Genomic DNA, 20,000 nt, shown 5'->3' with positions numbered 1-20,000 from the left:
TCTCTTTCCATGATGAGATGCGAAGTTCCCGAGGAAACAGAAAAAGAAAGAAAGAGAGAGAGAGAGAGAGAGAGAGAGAGAGAGAGAGAGAGAGAGAGAGAGATGAATGTGTAAGTTTGCAAGCATAACGAAGTTAATATTATAAAAATGAAAAGAAAACTGGATATAGATGAGGAAACGTGAAAGGTAAACAAAATAATAATAAAATAAAAATATGTACCAGTAAGCAAATGTGACAACGAAAATTCAGACAGCTGGGTACATATTTGAACGAAGTGAAATTTGCTGCCCTACTCCAAACTGTCATTCATTTATACATATCTCATCTTTATGAATAAATCCATTGTTACAAGGTCTTAAATTCTTTATAAAATATTTGTAAATAGGTCTGGAGTAAGGAAATGCTCAAGAAGTGCTAATTATTCGATATTTCACATCTGAGAGGAGTAGTCATTTTTTCTTTACGATGGCGTCAAGTGTGTACTCTTAACCAAGGACTTCAGAGTAAATAAGCAAAACTCTACTTTAAGTTTGAAAGCAATTAAGTCTGTTTTTCTTCGGAGTATAAACCGTTTTAAATAATTATTGCGATGCAGGACAAACATTTCCGTTCGAATTAGATGTCATCCTTATGGCAACAATGGAGGACGAAAAAGACTAATTGGTTACCTTGTAGGTTGACAAGCACATGGAATACTACGTATAGAGGCCAATTAGATATATCGTTACACCTCAAATCATGCCCTACTTTAGCAGCTACCACGATACAACAGCAGACAACTCTAGAGTGAATATACATTAGTGACACTATTGCGACTATTGCATACCATTTCTAAGGTAACAAGAGTATTTGTAGTCATCATTCAAAGATTACGATTTGGATGACTGTGCAGATGGCAAATGATAACTGATAACCCAAGACTAGGCAAAGCCTGTAATAAAGTGCTTTCATATACTTATAACGACATTTTTATCAAGAAAATGACTCAGAAAATCTAGCAAACTCTCGAAACGCATTCTAGAAAATATTCAATATTTTACTCATTTTCTCTGTCAACTCCTCCAAGGTAGGAAAGCCAACCCCTCCTCCACAACACTCTCTATCTCCGTTTGTGGGAATGTTCCTTTCTGTTAATCATCCAACACTACAAATCGACAGATAATCAATTCATGCTGTATGATCATTTCAACAGTTTTTATTTACCTTATCCATTTATCTTTTCAGTTATTTCTTTTCATATATTTTATTATATTAATTTATTTACTTTTTTTCCTCCTCTCCTCCATTTTACACCCTGGTACGATATGTAAACACAGCCTACCGTAATCACCGACAGAAATACAACATTTGAAAGCTACTTCAAACTGTGCTTTATCGCCTATCCCTGCCACTGAAGACAGACACTTTCTCCTCTGCCGCGACTGTCTGGAGTAAATTAAATGTGGCGTGACGACTCCGTAGAGTTCTTAAGATATATATATATATATATATATATTATATATATATATATATATATATATATATATATATATATGATATATATATATTATATATATATATATATATATATATATATAGATATATATATATATATATATATCATATATAGATAATATATAATTAGATAGATATGATATAAATATATATATAAGTATATATTTATATATATACAGTATATATATATATAATTATATACTAATATATATATATATATCTATATATACATTTTTTTTTCCTTCTTCTTACCGGCCAAATTTTTCATATACTTCATCCATCGATATCCCATTCGCATTATAACGATTTACGGACTAAGTGCGGAAGAACCCTTACTGGACTAAAGACAGTTTAACTTAAATCAATACCAACCATATTTGTCGATATTATTGCAAGCTGGAGAGGGAAATTATAATAATGATAATAACGTCTGTAGTCAAGAAACCCACCCACGTCGTTATCAAAGTCGATAATTCCTCAACACTGACTTATAATGTGCAATGAACAGACCAACCTTTTACTACTACCCTTACTTGCGACCATTAAGAGCCAAGGGCAGGTGCATTTTAACAGTGGTGAAATTTTCTATACGCCTCTTAATTCTTTTCGAAGGTTTGCTCACACATGTGTGTGAAAGGTCACATGATGAACATATCCACTTTTAACTGACCCGGTGTACCACAGAGAGAATCCTCGTACACCCTCTGCTTGCAGCAGTCAAAATGTGAATGGACACGAACGTCAGGGTAGCTGTCAAAAAATAAAATCTACTGAATATTACTAAAATGGCTTTCTGAAAGTAAGATGAAGGAAGAAGAGGAGAAGGAAATTTGGTGGATAGCTCTCTCTCTCTCTAAGCTGCATCCCAGACCATCCAAGATTGGAAGATGCAAAATATACCGAAATATGCATTAGCAATTCTCTGGTAGAATTTAGAGGTGCCTCACATTGAGGGACCTGGGGCAACACAAACGAGCTGTAAGGTCTGTAAGGTAAGGTAAGGTCTCTCTCTCTCTCTCTCTCTCTCTCTCTCTCTCTCTCTCTCTCTCTCTACGCACACACACATACACACGCACACACACACAAACACGGCATTTCCGTAATACGAGATCATACTGACCGCAATTTTCTACCACCTAAACTTACGAAAGAAGATTCTCTCTCTCTCTCTCTTTATTAATAAACAGCGAGAAACAAACGGCATTTCATGCGGTAGAAGTAGCAGCCCGTTGCGCATAAATCATGCGTTGATAAACGTCGTAACTCAAACGAGAACGGCCCCGCGATAACCGTTATCTCCGATGGGGAAGATCGGACGAAGACCCTTGCATAAAACTTTCGAGTGCGATGTTGAGAATAAAAAAAAATAAAAAAAAAGGTCACCCTGCTTATATTCCATTTGCAACGCTTAAATCTCCATACGTTTCCTGCTCAAGGAATTCGGAATGAATTAACATCGTAGTTTAAGGAGCATCTCAAATGTTTGTGTACCTCAAATCACTCAATACTTCTTTTTAGATTTTTACTGATGAAGTAAGATGAAGTAGGAGATCTCAGATGGACGGTGGGGGTAGGGGTGGCGGTTGGGAGAGAATGGGGAGGGGGAGGTGCATTGCTTTTTAATCTATATTTATTGTAATAATACCTAAAAGTCGATAATATTTTCGAATTACTGGAGTATCATTTCTTGTAGACGTCTCGGGAAAAATGATTTCCATCGTTTCATTTTTTCCAAAATAAGTAATACGTTTCACATGAACAGACTCTCAACCAGGCTGAAGGTACAATAGGAAATGACAGCAGCCAATTCTCCAGTTTTCGTTGGACCTACGTAGAACATTTTGCCATATCTATTCCTTTTTTCTCTACTATTTATTGTTATTTCTTTTAACTCTTACGGGATGTGTAACAGTGACACAGGTGGTGCTTTGGGGTTTCCGTTCTCCCATCGTGGTCATATTGCAGTGTCACTTTTAATGTTCTGTGTTCGAAATGCCTGAGGATATCAGCGTGGAATTCAATAAAAACATCAGAGCTATTAATTGCTGCAATCGGAATATTCAATGTTTTAAATGGAGAAATGGAAAATTCCTAATGGCGAAGATGATATTCCTATATACATGAAAAACAGTCAAAATCAAAAGTTCTTTACAAAATCTCCCAGAGCACCTGTCACTTAGGCCAATTCAACGCTTAAGAAATTATGTCAAAGAACGTAAAACGCTATGCTGCTTCCTTTGCTAAAAAAAAAAGAAAAAGAAAGAAAAAAAAAATAGAATGAAGCATTCATATAACGCTAGGGACAAGAACAACCAGCCGGAGGGCGTATCTCCATTCTATGGTAAACTCTCAGAGCAGGCACCCTGGAAGTGGCACTGCACCTACCGACGGCCCTCCTACAGGACTGGATTCGATAACCAGCTGCCAGTGTGCGCTCAGCATTCGACGGAGCAGGGTGTCGACTGTCTCGCTCGTCCAGCGCTCGATCTCGTGGCTGTGTTTTGATCACTGAAATAAGAAAGAATGGTCGAGGTTCACTCAGAGACAGGGCATGCTTTTGCTCTGCGATCTCCCTAAAAAAAAACCTGACTAAAATGATTAGCTGGTTCGGTGGAACATAAATTACTGTAGCAAAATAAGCATCTGAAAGTACTCGGCCGAGAAAAGGTGCAAAGACGCCGCTAATTACAGGCAGGCTCCTTGAAAAACCAAGTCGGGATTTTTCACACGGGAAAAGGTAAGGTTAAAAGGGATCTCAGATCTAGAATTGGGTAAATTTATGCATGCTCCTAACGTAATTTGATGGCCGTAATATATTTTTGACTTCCTGAATAAAACTGACCCTAAATTTCAAAGCTAGCGTAGTATGGTTTCGTAATGACAATGTACTACATTAACATAGCAGGTAATATCTGACAGTCACTCAAGGCTTTCATTCTCTCGCATTCTTTATATATACTTACATACCTATCTGCATACATATATAAAACATATAATTACATACACACAAATATATGTGTGAAATTTGTATACAAAAATACGATTTTAATTATCTTTTCCCGTTTATTCTTTCATGCATGCTGAAATACTCCATTCCAATCAAACTTGTTTTATGGTAAGATGGAAAATGAAACTGTTAAGATCTTTCACACTTAAATTTATGGATAATGGTATTTAATGTCAAGAACATATCATAAATGCAGATATTCCTTATAGCGCAACATCTCCCTGCTTTGTATCAGCTATAAATTCCCTAAGAGGTAACATGCAATCATTATTTTGGAAAGGTGCCCACTGACAGCAACTGGACAACCAAGCAAATAGCACCTTTAATTAATAAATGAATCGTACGTGAATTTTTCCTTTACTTTTTTGTTTGTGGGGAGGAGGGAAGGACTGTTAATGGTCATTAATTTACACCAAAAGAATGATGGTAGTTGCAATAACGCGGTCGCAACTTTGGTGAGCCAGGTTAACAGTTTTACTAACAGCAACTTGGCATCTGTCAAACACACGAAGCTTTTAATCATCCCTAAAGACAAAACTAGATTACGTCAGGTAATATGCTTGACACAAAAGTTAATGTTAGCGCTGATTGTTAGTTTGTATAATATAATACTTTTTCCTGCCATTGCTTTCTAAGGCAGCTGGAAAGATGCTATTCGTTCACTTAAAAGGAACCGCGTCATTGACACGTGCTTTCACAGTCATTTGTGCTTTTAGGAAGCCAATGCTTAATGATATTGTAATGCCCCTTAGGTATAACTAGTTACAATAAGGACAAACGTCAGTATTGAAAATAATAATACTCAAATAATATCAGAAACGTATGCGTTGGAAGGCTACGTACTTTGAGCATCCCAGGTTACTAAAGTGTTGGAAACTAAGTACTTTTATCCCCACTATTTTTCGAATGGTCAGTGAGAGGAAGATGAGATTATCACGGTGGTACTAGCCATAAAAAAATAAGATAGTATGCAGATGATGCTATTCGTTTTACAGTTTTTCCACTAGCCTTAACTGGGCTCTAGGTCCGATCAGTAACTGGTGAAGTCAGCTGGGAGGAAGCTGAATTCGGCTATAAATCAAGGTCTTTTCATTAGAGCATTTAATACCAATGCTCTGTCCCCATGACTGACCAAATATATATAGATGGCACCTGTTCTATAATTGCAGACATTTGAGATCACTTGATGATACATTCCATTTCAAGTATCCCTTATTTCACTGCTCTAATAAAAACCTCTCGAATAATGCTAAGAATTAGGTCTTCATTATAAGGCTTGTTATATCTACAGAGATGACAGTACGCGCGCAATATAATTCAGATTTTTGTTCTGCTCTCACTGGAATATACTTTTCCTGTGTAGAAGTTAGCTTTCTCCCTGGGTTAAAATAGGGTGTTTCCCTCATGAGTAAATAGCCACTTGGTAGGTGTTTCACGATGTTTTAACATCCTCTAAAACGCCACAGTGGCTGTGCACAGTGCCAGAGATATTTTGCTAATTTTACTGCAACGTGAAAGGAGACAAAATGAGGACACTGTCTTAGACGTTATAAAGGTTTATAATGAGAAGATTTGGTGCAAAAACATAAAAAGTTCCTCTGCCGTAAGTTTTTAAAAAATTTTCCCCCACGAGGCTTTCTTTGTGTACTTACTCATTCATTCCTGTTTCGTCCTTATTCATTGGTAACTTCTCTATGGATTTTCAACCACACTTTACCCGGCTCTGATTTTCCTTTTTCATTTATGGACACTATTCTGTAGAAGCCTGCGTACTATATTGATGACCATTTTGACAAGCTTCACACCGTTCATTTTTTACATGTTCAATAAACTATCACATGAAAGAGGGAATGAACTTCAGCCTCTAAAAATGAGTGAATTTTTTAAAAGCAGCAAAACCTTTTTCTTGTTCCCCGTTATTAAGATTTTATCGTCAGACTTACTGGCCTTTGCTAGAAATATCGTTTTCATGTTTGGGATGCTCTCTCTCTCTCTCTCTCTCTCTCTCTCGACGGTATTGAATCTGAGGCAATCCGTTTGATTAATGACCCTCTCTCTTGCGTCATTTCTGGATCCTCTCACTGTGCCCAAAATGTGGCATCCTACTCTACAGCGGTAAGTTCCTAATCCCACAGGGTAGCCTGGTAACACCCGTCTGACCACCTATTTTCACGTTTCCTTCTCAGATCTCTTCAACTTTCGGATTCTCCTCCTTCCTTTGTCTTCTCTGGTTCTGATAATGTCGCTTCTCCCATTTCTTGTTTTATTTGTTCCTTTTCGTTTCATGAGTTGTGAAATGATTGTGTGCAGAGGTTTTCATTCACCAGAGGCCATTGCAATACCTGATTTACTTGGTGAGTGGTTCATTTAACCGAGTCTGCCATAAAGATTAGTATCTTGTGTTAGCTCATCATAGACAATGATGATTCTCGTTGTCCCTCTCTTGTTTTGAACGTCTTCTCATTATTCCTCTATTGAAGTTTCTTGAGCCTTCTCCATTCTACTGTAAGATAATATACAATCTTTTTTAAACTACATCTGATTAAGTATCGGCTCGAGGTATGCCGGGGACAGAAAGACTAAAAAGATCTAAGCCAAAACTTAATGTTGCCACGAAGAACTAATCTTTATTATGATTTGTTAGAAAAGATCACCTCTCGACGGTGTTGTAATGTAATGTTTGTTGTGGATGAGACGTCAGTGTAGCAAGCAACAGGCTGAGCAGTCAGATAAGCAGCAAACGTCGAATACTGCCCAAGAGATCAGAACTTTTTTACCAAAGAAATCCCTGAATCGACAAGCAGAGTAGGTCAATCTTCCGCGCATATTCTGCCCCGATCATTGCTTATGCAAAATCCTTTGAAACGGAGAGAGAGAGAGAGAGAGAGAGAGAGAGAGAGAGAGAGAGAGAGAGAGAGAGAGATGGGGACGTATCCTTGATAACAGCATCGTCTGCCACTGACAAAAGGATTTCCATAATTCTTCCGACTGAAGGTGCTGAACTTGCGGTCGTTCGTGACGGACAAGAAATTTACTTAGCGAGTTTCATTTCGGTCTTTTCGGTTGTTTAATTACCTCCATTTCTGTCCATGGTAGACGCCATGAACACGGACGGAGGTAAAGAGTACGAGAGAGAGAGAGAGAACCGAGAACTAAAACCTATCGCAGCTGCTCTCAGCAAGTGAGAAACAAGAAGAAATTCTGTATTCAACCAACTTACGTCCTTCTTCCAGATCTTGTCTTGCTTCTCCTGAACGTGTAGCTTAACTTTTAGTTTTCTGTAAAAGAAAATTATCGTACCAGCTTTGTCTGTCCGTCCGCCCTCAGATCTTAAAAACTATTGAGGTCTAACGGCTGCAAATTGGTTATGTTCACCATCGACCCCTCCAATCAGCAAACATACCAAATTGCAGCCCTCTAGCCTCAGTAGTTTTTTTTTTTTTTTTTTTTTTTTTTATCTAAAGATTATGTTAGCCACAACCGTACTTCTGGCAGTGCTATAGGTACCAACAACATGGGCCGCAGCTAAGTTTTACGGGCCGTGGCTGAGGCCACCACCGCACAGAAAACTCGATGGCGCCGTAGAAACAGCCACCCACCCCCCAATTTTTTTTTGTAACTTATTTATATTGTTTCTAATCACAATTTGATAAAATTTAAGAGTAATTACAGAATCGTTGGGTCTGTAACTCTTCCTCCTTCGTTATCAAAGGTATCAATGGTACGTGGATGTGGAGATGCACAGATATGGCGGTAAAAAAAAAAATAAAGTTAACACAGGTTGTAGGCGTGATCAGTGTGTGAGAAGCTTTGGACATGTGGAAACAACGGAGGATGGTAGGAAGGCCCCCTCCTCCTCCCCCACCCCCACCAAAAAAAAAACTATATTTCTGAAGCAATAGACAAACAGACAGGCGTGGATTGATGATACAGACCTTACATCTTGTTCGGGTTGCCCCAGGTCCCTCAGTGTGAGGCACCTCTAATGTCTACCAGAGAGTTGCTAGTACATCTTCCGGTATATTTTGCATCTTCCAATCTTGGATGGTCTGGGATGCAGCTGAGATATTTGTCGAGCTTATTCTTAAACACATCTACGCTCACTCCTCATATATTCCTCAGATGAGCTGGCAACGCATTGAATAGACGCTGCATTATCGATGCTGGTGCGTAGTGGATTAATATTCTGTGTGCTCTCCTTATTCTTCCTGGTATAGTTTTGGGCACTATTAATCTACCTCTGCTTGCTCTTTCTGATATTTTTAGCTCCATGATGTTTTCGGCTATACCTTCTATCTGTTTCCATGCCTGAATTATCATGTAGCGTTCTCTTCTCCTTTCTAAACTATATAATTTTAAGGATTGTAGTCTTTCCCAGTAGTCAAGGTCCTTAACTTCTTCTATTCTAGCTGTAAAGGACCTTTGTACACTCTCTATTTGTGCAATATCCTTTTGATAGTGTGGGTACCATATCATATTGCAATATTCAAGAGGACTACGAACATTTGTTTTATAAAGCATAATCATGTGTTCAGCTTTTCTTGTTTTGAAGTGCCGTAACAACATTCCCATTTTTGCTTTACATTTTGCCAATAGAATTGCTATTTGATCATTGCATAACATGTTCCTATTCATCATCACACCAAGGTCTTTAACTGCTTCCTTATTTGTGATTGTCTCATTATTAGGTCCCTTATATGCATATAGCTTTCCTTCTCTGTCTCCATAATTTATTGATTCAAATTTATCAGAGTTAAATACCATCCTATTTACCTCTGCCCAATCATATACTTTGCTAAGGTCTCTTTGTAGCGCGTTCCTATCTTCATCACAAGTAATTTCTCTACTTATTCTTGTGTCATCGGCGAAACTACTCACTACCGAGTCCTTAACATTACTGTCTATGTCTGCAATCATAATAACAAACTGTAATGCAGCTAACACCGTACCATGTGGCACACCGGATATTACCTTAGCTTCATCCGATTTCTCATCGTTTGCAATAACTATCTGTTTTCTGTTGTGTAAAATTTTTTTTAACCATCTTGCTACTTTATCCACTATATTATGTTTTCTAATTTTCTTCGCTAATATATTATGGTCTACCCAGTCAAAAGCTTTTGCAAAGTCTAGACAAACCCCATCTGTTTCATTTCCGCTTTTCATATTTTTGTATATGTTCTCACGGTGGACTAACAGTTGGGTTTGTGTACTTTTTTCGGGTACGAAACCATGTTGTCCTATATTAAACAAATTATTTTTTATTAAATGCTTCATAATATTTTTCTTCATTACCCTTTCATACACTTTCATAATATGTGATGTTAGACTCACAGGCCTATAATTACTTGCCTCTAGTCTTGATCCACTTTTGAATGTAGGGGTAATATATGCTAATTTGTGCTCATCATAAATATTGCCTGTATCTACACTTTGTCTTAATAATATTGCAAGTGGCTTTGCGATAGAATGAACAACTTTCTTTAACAAAATAGCAAAGACACCATCAGGCCCTGCAGCAGCTCCATTTTTAATTTCATTAATAGCCTGCACAATATCAGCTTCATTAATATCTATGTCAGCTAAATATTCACTATTTTCGTCCCTTACTTCTATATCATTATCTTCATTATCAATTCTAGGGGTGAATTCTCTCTTATATCGTTCCGCCAATATGTTGCATATTTCCTTTTTTCCATTCGTTAATCTCCCTTCAATTCTTAGAGGGCTTATTTCTATTCTTCTTTTATTCATCTTTTTCGCGTACGAGTATAATAGTTTGGGGTTTTGCTTGATATTTACTAGTGTTTTTTCTTCCAAGTCCCGTTTTTCATTTTCTTTTGATTGTATAATCTTTTGTTCTGCATTTTCTATCTTACTTTTTAGTTCTATAACTTTCCATGCAATTTTTTCTTTTGCAAGACCTTTTTTCCACTTTCTGATTTTCTGTAACAAGATCATTCTGTCTCTTGGTATGCATGACTGATGTTTACTTTTCTTCTTCGGTATATATTTATCCACTATTTTCTCTAATATTTTATATAATATCTCCGTATTTACCCTTATGTCATCACTTACAAAAATATTATCCCAATCTTTGTTTAATTCTTCATTTATTTCTGACCATTTTATATTTTTACTGTAGAAGTTGTATTTTCCATATCCTTCCCACTTTTTCATTTCTTGCTTATCTCTGTTTTCACTTGCTTTGGAATGGACTGTTAATTCTATGACATTATGGTCGGAAATACTCACATTATAAACCATTATTTCTTTAACATAATTCACCTCGTTCACAAATACTAGGTCTAAAGTATTTTCATTTCTTGTTGGCAGGTGATTTATTTGCTGAATGTTGTATTCTAGTAGCATATCTAATAGCTTTTCGAATTGCCTCTTATCCTCTGCACTACTATTACTCTCTTTTTTATATGTATAAATACAACCACAATCTCCTATTCGTTCTTTCCAGTCTACGAAAGGAAAGTTAAAGTCTCCAGATAGGAGAATAGTCCAGTCCTTGTGATTTCTACATATATCATCCAATTTTTCTATTATTAAGTCAAACTCTTTAGTATTAGGGGGTCTATATATAACTATGTTCATTAATTTTTCAGATTCAAATTCTACCGCTATTAGTTCACATTCTGAGTTACTATATTTCTCATATATTTTTCCGTGTTTTTTGTCTTTCCCATATATTGCGGTTCCCCCTTGATTCCTATTTTTTCTATCTGATCTATAAGTTTGGAACCCTTTTATTTGATCATCATTCCCAGTCTCTTGGGAATACCAGGTTTCACTTATATTCATTATATCTATTTTCTTTTCAATTTGGGTTAGTTCTTCTAAGTACTCTATTTTTCTTTTTGAGGTCCTCAAAACTAAACCCTGCGCATTCATCACTATGATGGTTTGCGTGTTTTCTCCTTCATTTAATATGGGTAATAATAAGGATTTTCCCATGTCTCTTTCCTGTTCTGGTATGTTGTTCTTTTCTTCATTTCCAGAAATTCTGACATTAAAAAATCCAACGTTTCCATAATATTTGACCTTCCTTCATCATAATTATTCATTTTGTGTCTGAATCTGCAATTTTCTCCGTATCTGCAATATCCTCTTGCATCATAAATACAGTTCTTATCTCTTGAGTTGTATCTTGGAGCTGATGCTTGGAAATATTTTGCTGACACTGAATATCGCGGTGATGACTGGTTTTTTCTTTCACCTGATATTCTTTGTTCCTCTCTTTATTTGTTTCTTTCTTATTTTGGATTTTATTATTTCTACATAAAATGAGTGGCATGATATAGTATATGGAGCTGTGGTCTTTGGGAATTTTCTGCACATGGGGTTTCACCCACGACTACGAAGTAAGTTGGATGGGAATATATATATATATATAGATATATATATATAATAAATAATATATATATATATATATATGTATATATATAGATCATGTATATATATATATATATACATAAATACATGTATATTTCTATATATTGAACTGATATAGCAAGATCCATGTCCTCTTTAATTGTTCGTATAAATCCATGGTACACACACACACACACACACACACACACACAGAGCAATTTCTCTCGCACTACATAAAGAAACCATTAACCTCTCACATCTAATATGCAACGTCAGTTAATTCTTAATTTCACCTATTCACTGTAGTACAGACATTCCTACAATAAGTCTGCCACTTCGGAAATTGTTTCGGCATTGCCACAATCGTCCGGAGAGAGGGGTGGGGTGGAGGGGTGGCCAGCAGGGGGCAGCGCTCCCAACAACAATTCATACCTGCCAATACAATGGTTGTTTCTTTATCCCGAATATATAACGGGAGCCAGACGAGTTAATCTCCGCGTTTTACATTATTTGATTTGTATTTTGTGGGCGGCCATGAAAATTTCATTTCTTTATCCGCGGGATTCGGCTAAATCTTAGGTATTTGTCGCTTATCTCCCTTTATTATTATCTTTGAGGCTTTCTATATTTATGGGGGGCAATCCGTACGCGGTGATTGGCTATTGCGTATTAAGGTCTCCCCTACGTATGGGGTCGTTCGTTTGGTTTTGAAATGTCACAAACGTGGGCTCTTACAAAGCAATTCTGGATGCGTTCAACTGGCGGACGCGGATGTCGCATAGCTCTTTATAGCCGAGGGTTATTGTGATGTAAAAACGTGAGATGGATATGGGCGTTTTAAGGATGGTCACTTTGTTGAAAAGGAAGCTGTTCGTGAATGAGGTCTCTGTTTCCTATCTACTCAATATGAAGGAAATTTTAAGTTACATACTATCTATTAACAGTTTCTTTTCGCTTATTTGTTTTGGTTCAATTTTCATGTTAGTAGTGACAACGTTGAGGTACAAAAGTCCCTATTTTAATTCAGTGGCTTATTTTATTCAAAAGAATTCGCCGTTACACAAAATTCAAATATAACCTTAAAGGTAAAAATCTCTGATAATTATATGAGCTTTTGATGAACATCTATGTTTAGTTACGACGTAAAGTGGATTGCAAGAATGGATGATTAAACAAGGTAGTTAGAAATTACCTAAAACACTGGCAAACAATTGGTATTCTATTTCAATAAGTAAATGTTTGCTAGTTACCCTTTTAAGAAACTAAGTAAGCGAAAGTTTTCTTTACAGAATCATTTTTCTGTTGATGTTTAATCCATCGTTATTTTTCCAGTTATGATATTCTTTTCCTCTTCTCAAAGCTTTTGTTTTTCTTTATCACAACTAGTTCGAATTACATGTTTTTATCGCAAAACGTTTCACTGGAAAGTTTAAAAGTTTTCACCAGAAAATGTTCTTACAAATCAGTTGTTCGAGATTTTCTTCAATGCATTTTCGTACATTCTTGGGATATTGTTTAATCAAATTCTCACAACTAACAAGTTAAGGCCCGCTATATGGTCCCCGCTACTAATATACCTGTACAAATTAGATAGAATATGGCTAGAGGGATATATAGATTTTACAGATGGACAGACAAACAGATAGACGAAAACTCATCAAGAATAGCGCCTCGTTTTCAAGCAATAACCACAGAGTTCCCTAAAAAAAAAAAAAAAAAAAAAAAAAAAAAACTTTCTTTCAGAGCTGAAAAGACTAACGATGAAGCTTCATGAAAGTCTTTTCTTTCGAGATGGCCAATGTGGAAAAAGTTGTTCAGGATAATTGGATCCCCAGAGACAAGCTTCTTCTTCTTCTTCTTCCTCCTCTTCTCCTTCTTCTTCCTTCCTTACTCCTTTGTTTCTGTGATCTGTTGAACAGCCTTGTAGAAACAAGTCGTCTTGGTTTTGCATGGAAAATGAGGTGTCTGTGACCGGCCTTCCACTGACTAATCTACAAATACAGGACGTCCGTCTTACATGCTTTGGTGTTGTTTCTGTTTCCACAGGGCATCTGTCTTGCATGCTTTGGCGTTGGTTCTCTTTTCAGTGGTCCGTCAATGATTTTATGTGTCCCGCTGCATATGGAAACAAATTTGCTACTCCTGTTTCAGAGGATGCCTTAGCCGTAAAAGAAGCAAGACCCTTTGTCTTTCAACACTTTTTTTATCTTTTGTTGCGCAGGTACCATATTTATTCTTGGTACTTATGAAGGATGTCTTCAACGACAATGGTCTTATTGCTTATTATATAAAGAAACATAAATTTGGGAGTAAAATGAGTTTTCATTTGGTACGTGGTAAGTGGAGCGGACCTCTTTAACTGGTATTTATATTTTCCACATTCTGTGACATAAATGACCATAGCAGATAACGAAAGTGAATTATGCTTATATTACATTCTCTCTCTCTCTCTCTCTCTCTCTCTCTCTCTCTCTCTCTCTCTCTCTCTCTCTCTCTCTCTCTTTCCGTTGTTATTTTGAATGTTTGCTGGAATGTTATTATGGTAAAAAACGTAACGAAAGTGCCGTGTTTCCGGCTTATTTTGATACTCTCTTTCCCCCCACGCCTATCTCTCTCTCTCTCGTTATTGTTATTGAGAATGTTTGCTGGAATGTTGTTGGTCTAAAAGAACGGATTTTCTCCGGACATGATAGGCATGTTCGATAATATTTTCCCCCGGCCACGAATATTCCTGTAGCTGCTTCGATGTAAAAGTAGCGAGAGGAAGTACTACGTACAAGGCCGCGGTTTGGCTTTTGTTTCGATCTTTTTCCAGCAATAACAGCGTCTGGTTTCTGAGTTACATACGTGCTAACATGGACCGTGCCATAATTCAAATGGCACTGTAAAAAGACTATATACTCTGCGCATATAAAATTCACCACTGTAATTACTTTAACGAATGATTTATATAAGTCTAACGTCCACAAGGAAAAATGAAAATGGGGTTTAAAACTTGACCGGTGTCGGCTTTATTGCTAAGCCATTGGCAGCCACCTGAAAATGGCTTAGCAATAAAGCCGAAACCAGTCAGAATTTGCAACCCCTCTTCATTTTTGCTCGTATGTGTTATATATATATATATATATATATATATATATATATATATATATATATATATATACATATACACATATAGTAAATATGACCCAGAGACTCGGAAACTCATGAACAAGTCATCAAATTGAGATTCCAGAATTCCAGCAATCTGTAGACTGTGGGCGCCGGTTAGTCCAAAAAGCTAAATATCAGTAGCTTCAGTGGAAAACCCTTCTCTCAAAGATTTATCTTCTTAACCTTTGGGAATCTTCGGCTCCCCAATATGGAATTTTGCTTCTCTTTGCAACCATCTCACTATGATCTTTGTGTATATTCCCTAACCTTTTTCTTAACTCTATTATTTAATCATTTAACCTTTCTCACATTTATTATTTATCCACTTCATTTTTTTCAACTCTTATTTATTTCTGCAATGTTTTGCTATCCACTTTGGCATTCAACTCCACTACGTGATATGATCCTGTTCTGTACACTACGACATCCTTGCGTCATTTTATTTGGAAAATTTTCAAGCATTTTCTCTGGTGTCTTATCGTCTTATACGTTTGACCTTGAAAATCAAGTTCAGGTGTCGTGTGCTTTGATGACAGCCGCTTTTCTTGAGCCCTACCTACTGATCCCAACCTTCCTTTGTGATCCAAACCTGGAAGTCATTATGTCCTCTCAAGTCTCTTTAGACAGCTCTCAAGACATGTTACAATTTTATATGCTTGTGTCACTTGAACCAGTATATAATAATTTTGTAACAACACCAGCTCACTGATTTAAAAGTAAGTCTCATTTCAAACTCTCTTAGCTTAACAGTTATTTCTTGCAACTTACCTCCGTCAAGGAGATAAATAAGCAGGGGCCACTATTTCCAACTTCGAGAGAGAGAGAGAGAGAGAGAGAGAGAGAGAGAGAGAGAGAGAGAGCCACGAATTTGTTTTTCCCAGAGGAGGTATACGTTACCATCTGATTACATGTAATACTCTTTGAGCGTCGGCCAAGTATTTTTAATCCGGATCGAAGGATAAACCGCCACACAACCCCATCCTCCCCCCCACGCCCCCTCCCCCCCACCACACTCCCCCCTACCCCCCTCTCTCTGGAGGACCAACCGAATGGAGGTCAATTTCGGTTAATAGTGTCTTTGGCGCTGGCGGAGTTCCTGCCTAATCAATGGCTCCGTTCGGCTTAAGGACCCGTGTCCTTGTAATAAAGATTAATTAAATGTAATTATCTTAAATGGCGAAGAGTAAGTCAATTCGTGAGGGAGATAATGACGCGTATTAGCCCATGTGTATGAATATCGTTATGCGGATTCCCCGGAGGAGGAAATGACTTTTGGAGACGGATATGAATAGATTCGGTCCCCCGAATCTATTCGATGTTTCCAAGAGAAGAGGAGGGCTGCTTCTCGTAGATATTTTGTTATAAATTTTGTATATTGTAGCTAACTGTTCTATGCCGATTATTTTTTTTATGGTCCCTTGTTCGTTGAATAGCAACGTCTCTGCTAATTCAAGAAGTATTTCTAAATGAACTCTATCTCTGCCCAGATCAAAATAAAGACAATCTTTCAACATACCTTAACGCTTATCAGTCTCCTAAGCCTAATTTTCTTCATTATATTTATTTTCTTTGCAAGTGTCTTCTTCAAAACAAGATGACGCACTTGTTGAATGACTGAATCAGGTCGTTTAATTCATTTGACCCTTTTTCCAGATATATATATGGGTCATTTCGCTAAGGACGTGGTTTATTCATTGGTCAATACGACACTCATAGAAATAAAATGTTCTATAAACTCCTCTGAAAGTAACAGATGAATTAGAGGAATAGAAATGACCTTAAGCGTATTATAAAAAGATAAAAAAACCATTATGTAGAAAGAAAATATGACACTTACAGAAAAAAAACTCATTTTAAGCGTATTATAAAAAGATAAAAAGATAAAAAAAACTATGAAGTAGAAAGAAAATATGGCAATTACAGAAAGAACTCATCTTAAGCGTATTATAAGAAGATAAAAAACCATAAAGTAGAAAGAAAATATGGCACTTAAAGAAAAGAACTCATCTAACTCATCTTAAGCGTATTATAAGAAGATAAAAAACCATAAAGTAGAAAGAAAATATGGCACTTGAAGAAAAAAACTCATCTAACTCATCTTAAGCGTATTATAAGAAGATAAAAAAAAACATAAAGTAGAAAGAGAATATGGCACTTACCGAAAAAAAAACCTCATTTACACATCTTTTGAACACTAAATTCTATATCCTCCGATTACTACTGTATATGAACCCGTCAAATCCCATCATTAACCAGAAAGTCTTTCGCCGCACTGACAACCCGAATTGACATCCGTCAATCAACGGGACACAGGGTCAACCTTGAAACTAGGGGGGGTGGGGATTCCCTCTCACCTCCCTACCATTCGCGGCGATCAAATCAGGGGATTTTTTGACGAGCGTTTTTAAAGTAATGTCTTTACTTCTTTTAAAGTGGTGCGTTACTCCCTTTGATTTTGTTACTTTGGTGAAATTTGTTAAGAAGTAATGTATTATAAAAAAAAACTCATTATCTTACAGGCAAAATAACATGAAATGGATGGTAATAATATTACTAACACCAGCTTCACCACCACCAATGATAACAATAATAATAATAATAATGATTATAATACTGGGCACAGCTTTCCGTGTCGAAAATGATGACAATGGTTGCAGGTCCACAATAATATAGACCATAAACTCACATGCTATATTATTGTGGACCTGCAACCAATGATAATAATGATAATAATAATAATAATGATAATAATAATAATAATAATAATAATAATAATAATAATAATATAACAATAACAATAATAATAATAATAATAATAATAATAATACAGATCTTGATGCTTCTGCAAGTAAAGAATGGTGTTATCAACTTTATTTTGATGAAGACCAAACAACATTTCTTTGACATAATACTTATCAAGAATAAATGAGCCAAGATGCTAAAAATTTCGGTACTGAACTTCAAAACGTGACGCATTCCCCTTGACAAACTAACTCGATATCTTTGTCGACATGACGGCCACGTAATAAAAACAAAACTAATCTCCTACAATGCAACACGACAACTTTATACAATAACTTAACGAAGCAATGATCCCTTCTTCCTCTGAACGATATCGCCAAAATCAAGCCGAACAGTACGACGGGATATGACTCGATACTTCTGTGAAATATAACAATGCCTCAATTTTTTTTTTTTTTTTTTTTTTTTTTTTTTACCGGCTCAGCAAGCCCGATCTATTTCTTTGTACTGTATTTTATAAAAATGGACGTCACGTGGAACTCCAATGTTAGGAGCCGTTCGCTGGCACGACATGGGGAGAGAGGTGTCATGTTATTCCAATAGGCTTGTAGACCAAGTATTCTATATAGTCAGCATGGCATAGCTGATGGCTTCATTCAACTTGGAGAGGAAGAATATCAGAGGGGAAAAATGGGAATCGCGTGGAAAAAATACTTTTATGTTTTTTATGGGATTGTTCTTATTTTTTTCCTGGTTTTTATTTTTGTTTTTTGTTTACTGTGACTTTATCTCATTGTTTTTGCATAAATTTCTCTTGCAGGTTGTAAATTACATTACTGGGTTGCTTATTTCATTATTCATTGATTCCTATCTCATATTGTCAGTCGCAAAGGAAACTTAATTTAATCGACTAACGCTTCCAACTTTTAAGGGATTTCAATTTTGTTTTATCCTGGTCTGGTTCAAATTTAAGTTAATTATACAGCTTTGTAATTCATTTCCCAGTTTATTGCTTATAAAATGGCCATACTAGCAAATGTTGCTTATCCAATGCTTTGTAGCAAAAGAGAAAATTCTGGTCAGAAACTTTAAATTTTATACATCACTGTGCATATCAATTTATGACTAACCTTGGCTCAATGGGAGTTATAATTCTATTATTATCATACCTAGTAAACACAAGGACCAATCCGTCCACTGACGGCACTACCCCCCAACGGGGGTTCATCAAATGAACAAGAGCGCCTGCTTCAAGAGAGACCATTTTCCCTCCCGGAGGAAGAGGCCCTTGATCAGCCAGCCACTGAAATCCGAAAGGACGCATTTTCGGGACGTTATGAGAACCAAAAGACGAATCATGTCGTGACCTGGGCGCCGTAGTCAGCGAAGTCTTCTTCTACCGTGTTGACACCGTCCCTGTCTATATCAATCAACGAGGAGAATTGCCAATTTTCATTCAGCCCGAGCCGTTTCTAATGTTCGAGTCCCGCTGCCTGGAACGTGTTTGTTTAGCGCGTCACAACTACATTTAGCAGGAACACGGAGATGTAAAAGCGGGTAAGGGATATAAAAGAGGGTAGAGAGCTTGCGTCCTTTTAAATGGGGGGGACCTAGATCTGACGATGCTATAATAATAGAAGATTGCGTATGTTTACGGAAATGGCTGGACCACCCAGGTTGTTGTACAGTAAGTTCCAGAAGTGAAGCGACAAATTTCAGAGGATTTCGTTCGAAATTCACTAACTGGCAACTACAACACGTAACAGAAAAACTTATTTTTTTCTATAGTGAAAGCTCTATCAAGCAAAATAAAGCTAACATATGATGCACACATATATCAAATCTATGATATTTATAACAATCATAAGAAAAAATTATTGTAATAGTAATTATTTCAAAGTATAGTAATTAATTCAAACTATACAAACGAAACAATTTGAAATTTCCGTTCAACTCGGGATTACCAATATTACCAATGTATATTTCGAGCAATGTGGAAAAAATATTTAATATCATAGTGTATTATCAATTATTTTAGCGAAGATGCATAAAACGATGCAAGTATCAATAGAATGTAAAGGGAATCTCTCCGCATTATTAAACATAATCAACCATGAATGTAGCTAGATTCAACAGAGAAGTAGAGTTTGGTTGGTAGTTCTGATTTTAGCTTCTTGGACTGAGCATAAAACACCATCTTCGAGAAAGGCTCTAACTGCT

The 20,000-nt window shown here is 36.6% G+C and overlaps 3 protein-coding genes across 7 annotated transcripts in view; 2 read left to right on the top strand and 1 right to left on the bottom strand.

Annotated features, from left to right (window-relative positions):
• The window catches only part of LOC135218587 (uncharacterized), a 13,627-nt gene extending 10,590 nt beyond the window's left edge, over positions 1 to 3,037 (top strand). Inside the window, exon 4 of the mRNA XM_064254999.1 lies at positions 3,014 to 3,037. Within this exon, the coding sequence (XP_064111069.1) occupies positions 3,014 to 3,037 (24 nt within the window). The remainder of the gene's footprint in view (positions 1 to 3,013) is intronic.
• The window catches only part of LOC135218490 (uncharacterized), a 256,375-nt gene that overhangs the window by 89,894 nt on the left and 146,481 nt on the right, over positions 1 to 20,000 (bottom strand). For all 4 annotated transcript variants that reach the window (XR_010315343.1, XR_010315342.1, XR_010315344.1 and 1 more), the window contains one exon: positions 3,881 to 4,003. Coding sequence is in view for 1 of the 4 variants with exons in the window: in XM_064254836.1 (XP_064110906.1) it covers positions 3,881 to 4,003 (123 nt within the window). In the remaining 3 variants the exon portion in view is untranslated. The remainder of the gene's footprint in view (positions 1 to 3,880; positions 4,004 to 20,000) is intronic.
• LOC135218487 (protein O-linked-mannose beta-1,2-N-acetylglucosaminyltransferase 1-like) overlaps positions 3,940 to 20,000 on the top strand; it is a 180,549-nt gene continuing 164,488 nt past the window's right edge. For both annotated transcript variants that reach the window (XM_064254834.1, XM_064254833.1), the window contains exon 1: positions 3,940 to 4,232. The gene's annotated coding sequence lies outside the window, so the exon portion shown is untranslated. The remainder of the gene's footprint in view (positions 4,233 to 20,000) is intronic.

The sequence above is a fragment of the Macrobrachium nipponense genome, chromosome 9, assembly GCF_015104395.2.
Source record: "Macrobrachium nipponense isolate FS-2020 chromosome 9, ASM1510439v2, whole genome shotgun sequence".
NCBI lineage: Eukaryota > Metazoa > Arthropoda > Malacostraca > Decapoda > Palaemonidae > Macrobrachium > Macrobrachium nipponense.
The sequence above is the reverse complement of the archived record's forward strand: the minus strand, read 5'-3'. Positions and strand labels throughout refer to the sequence as shown.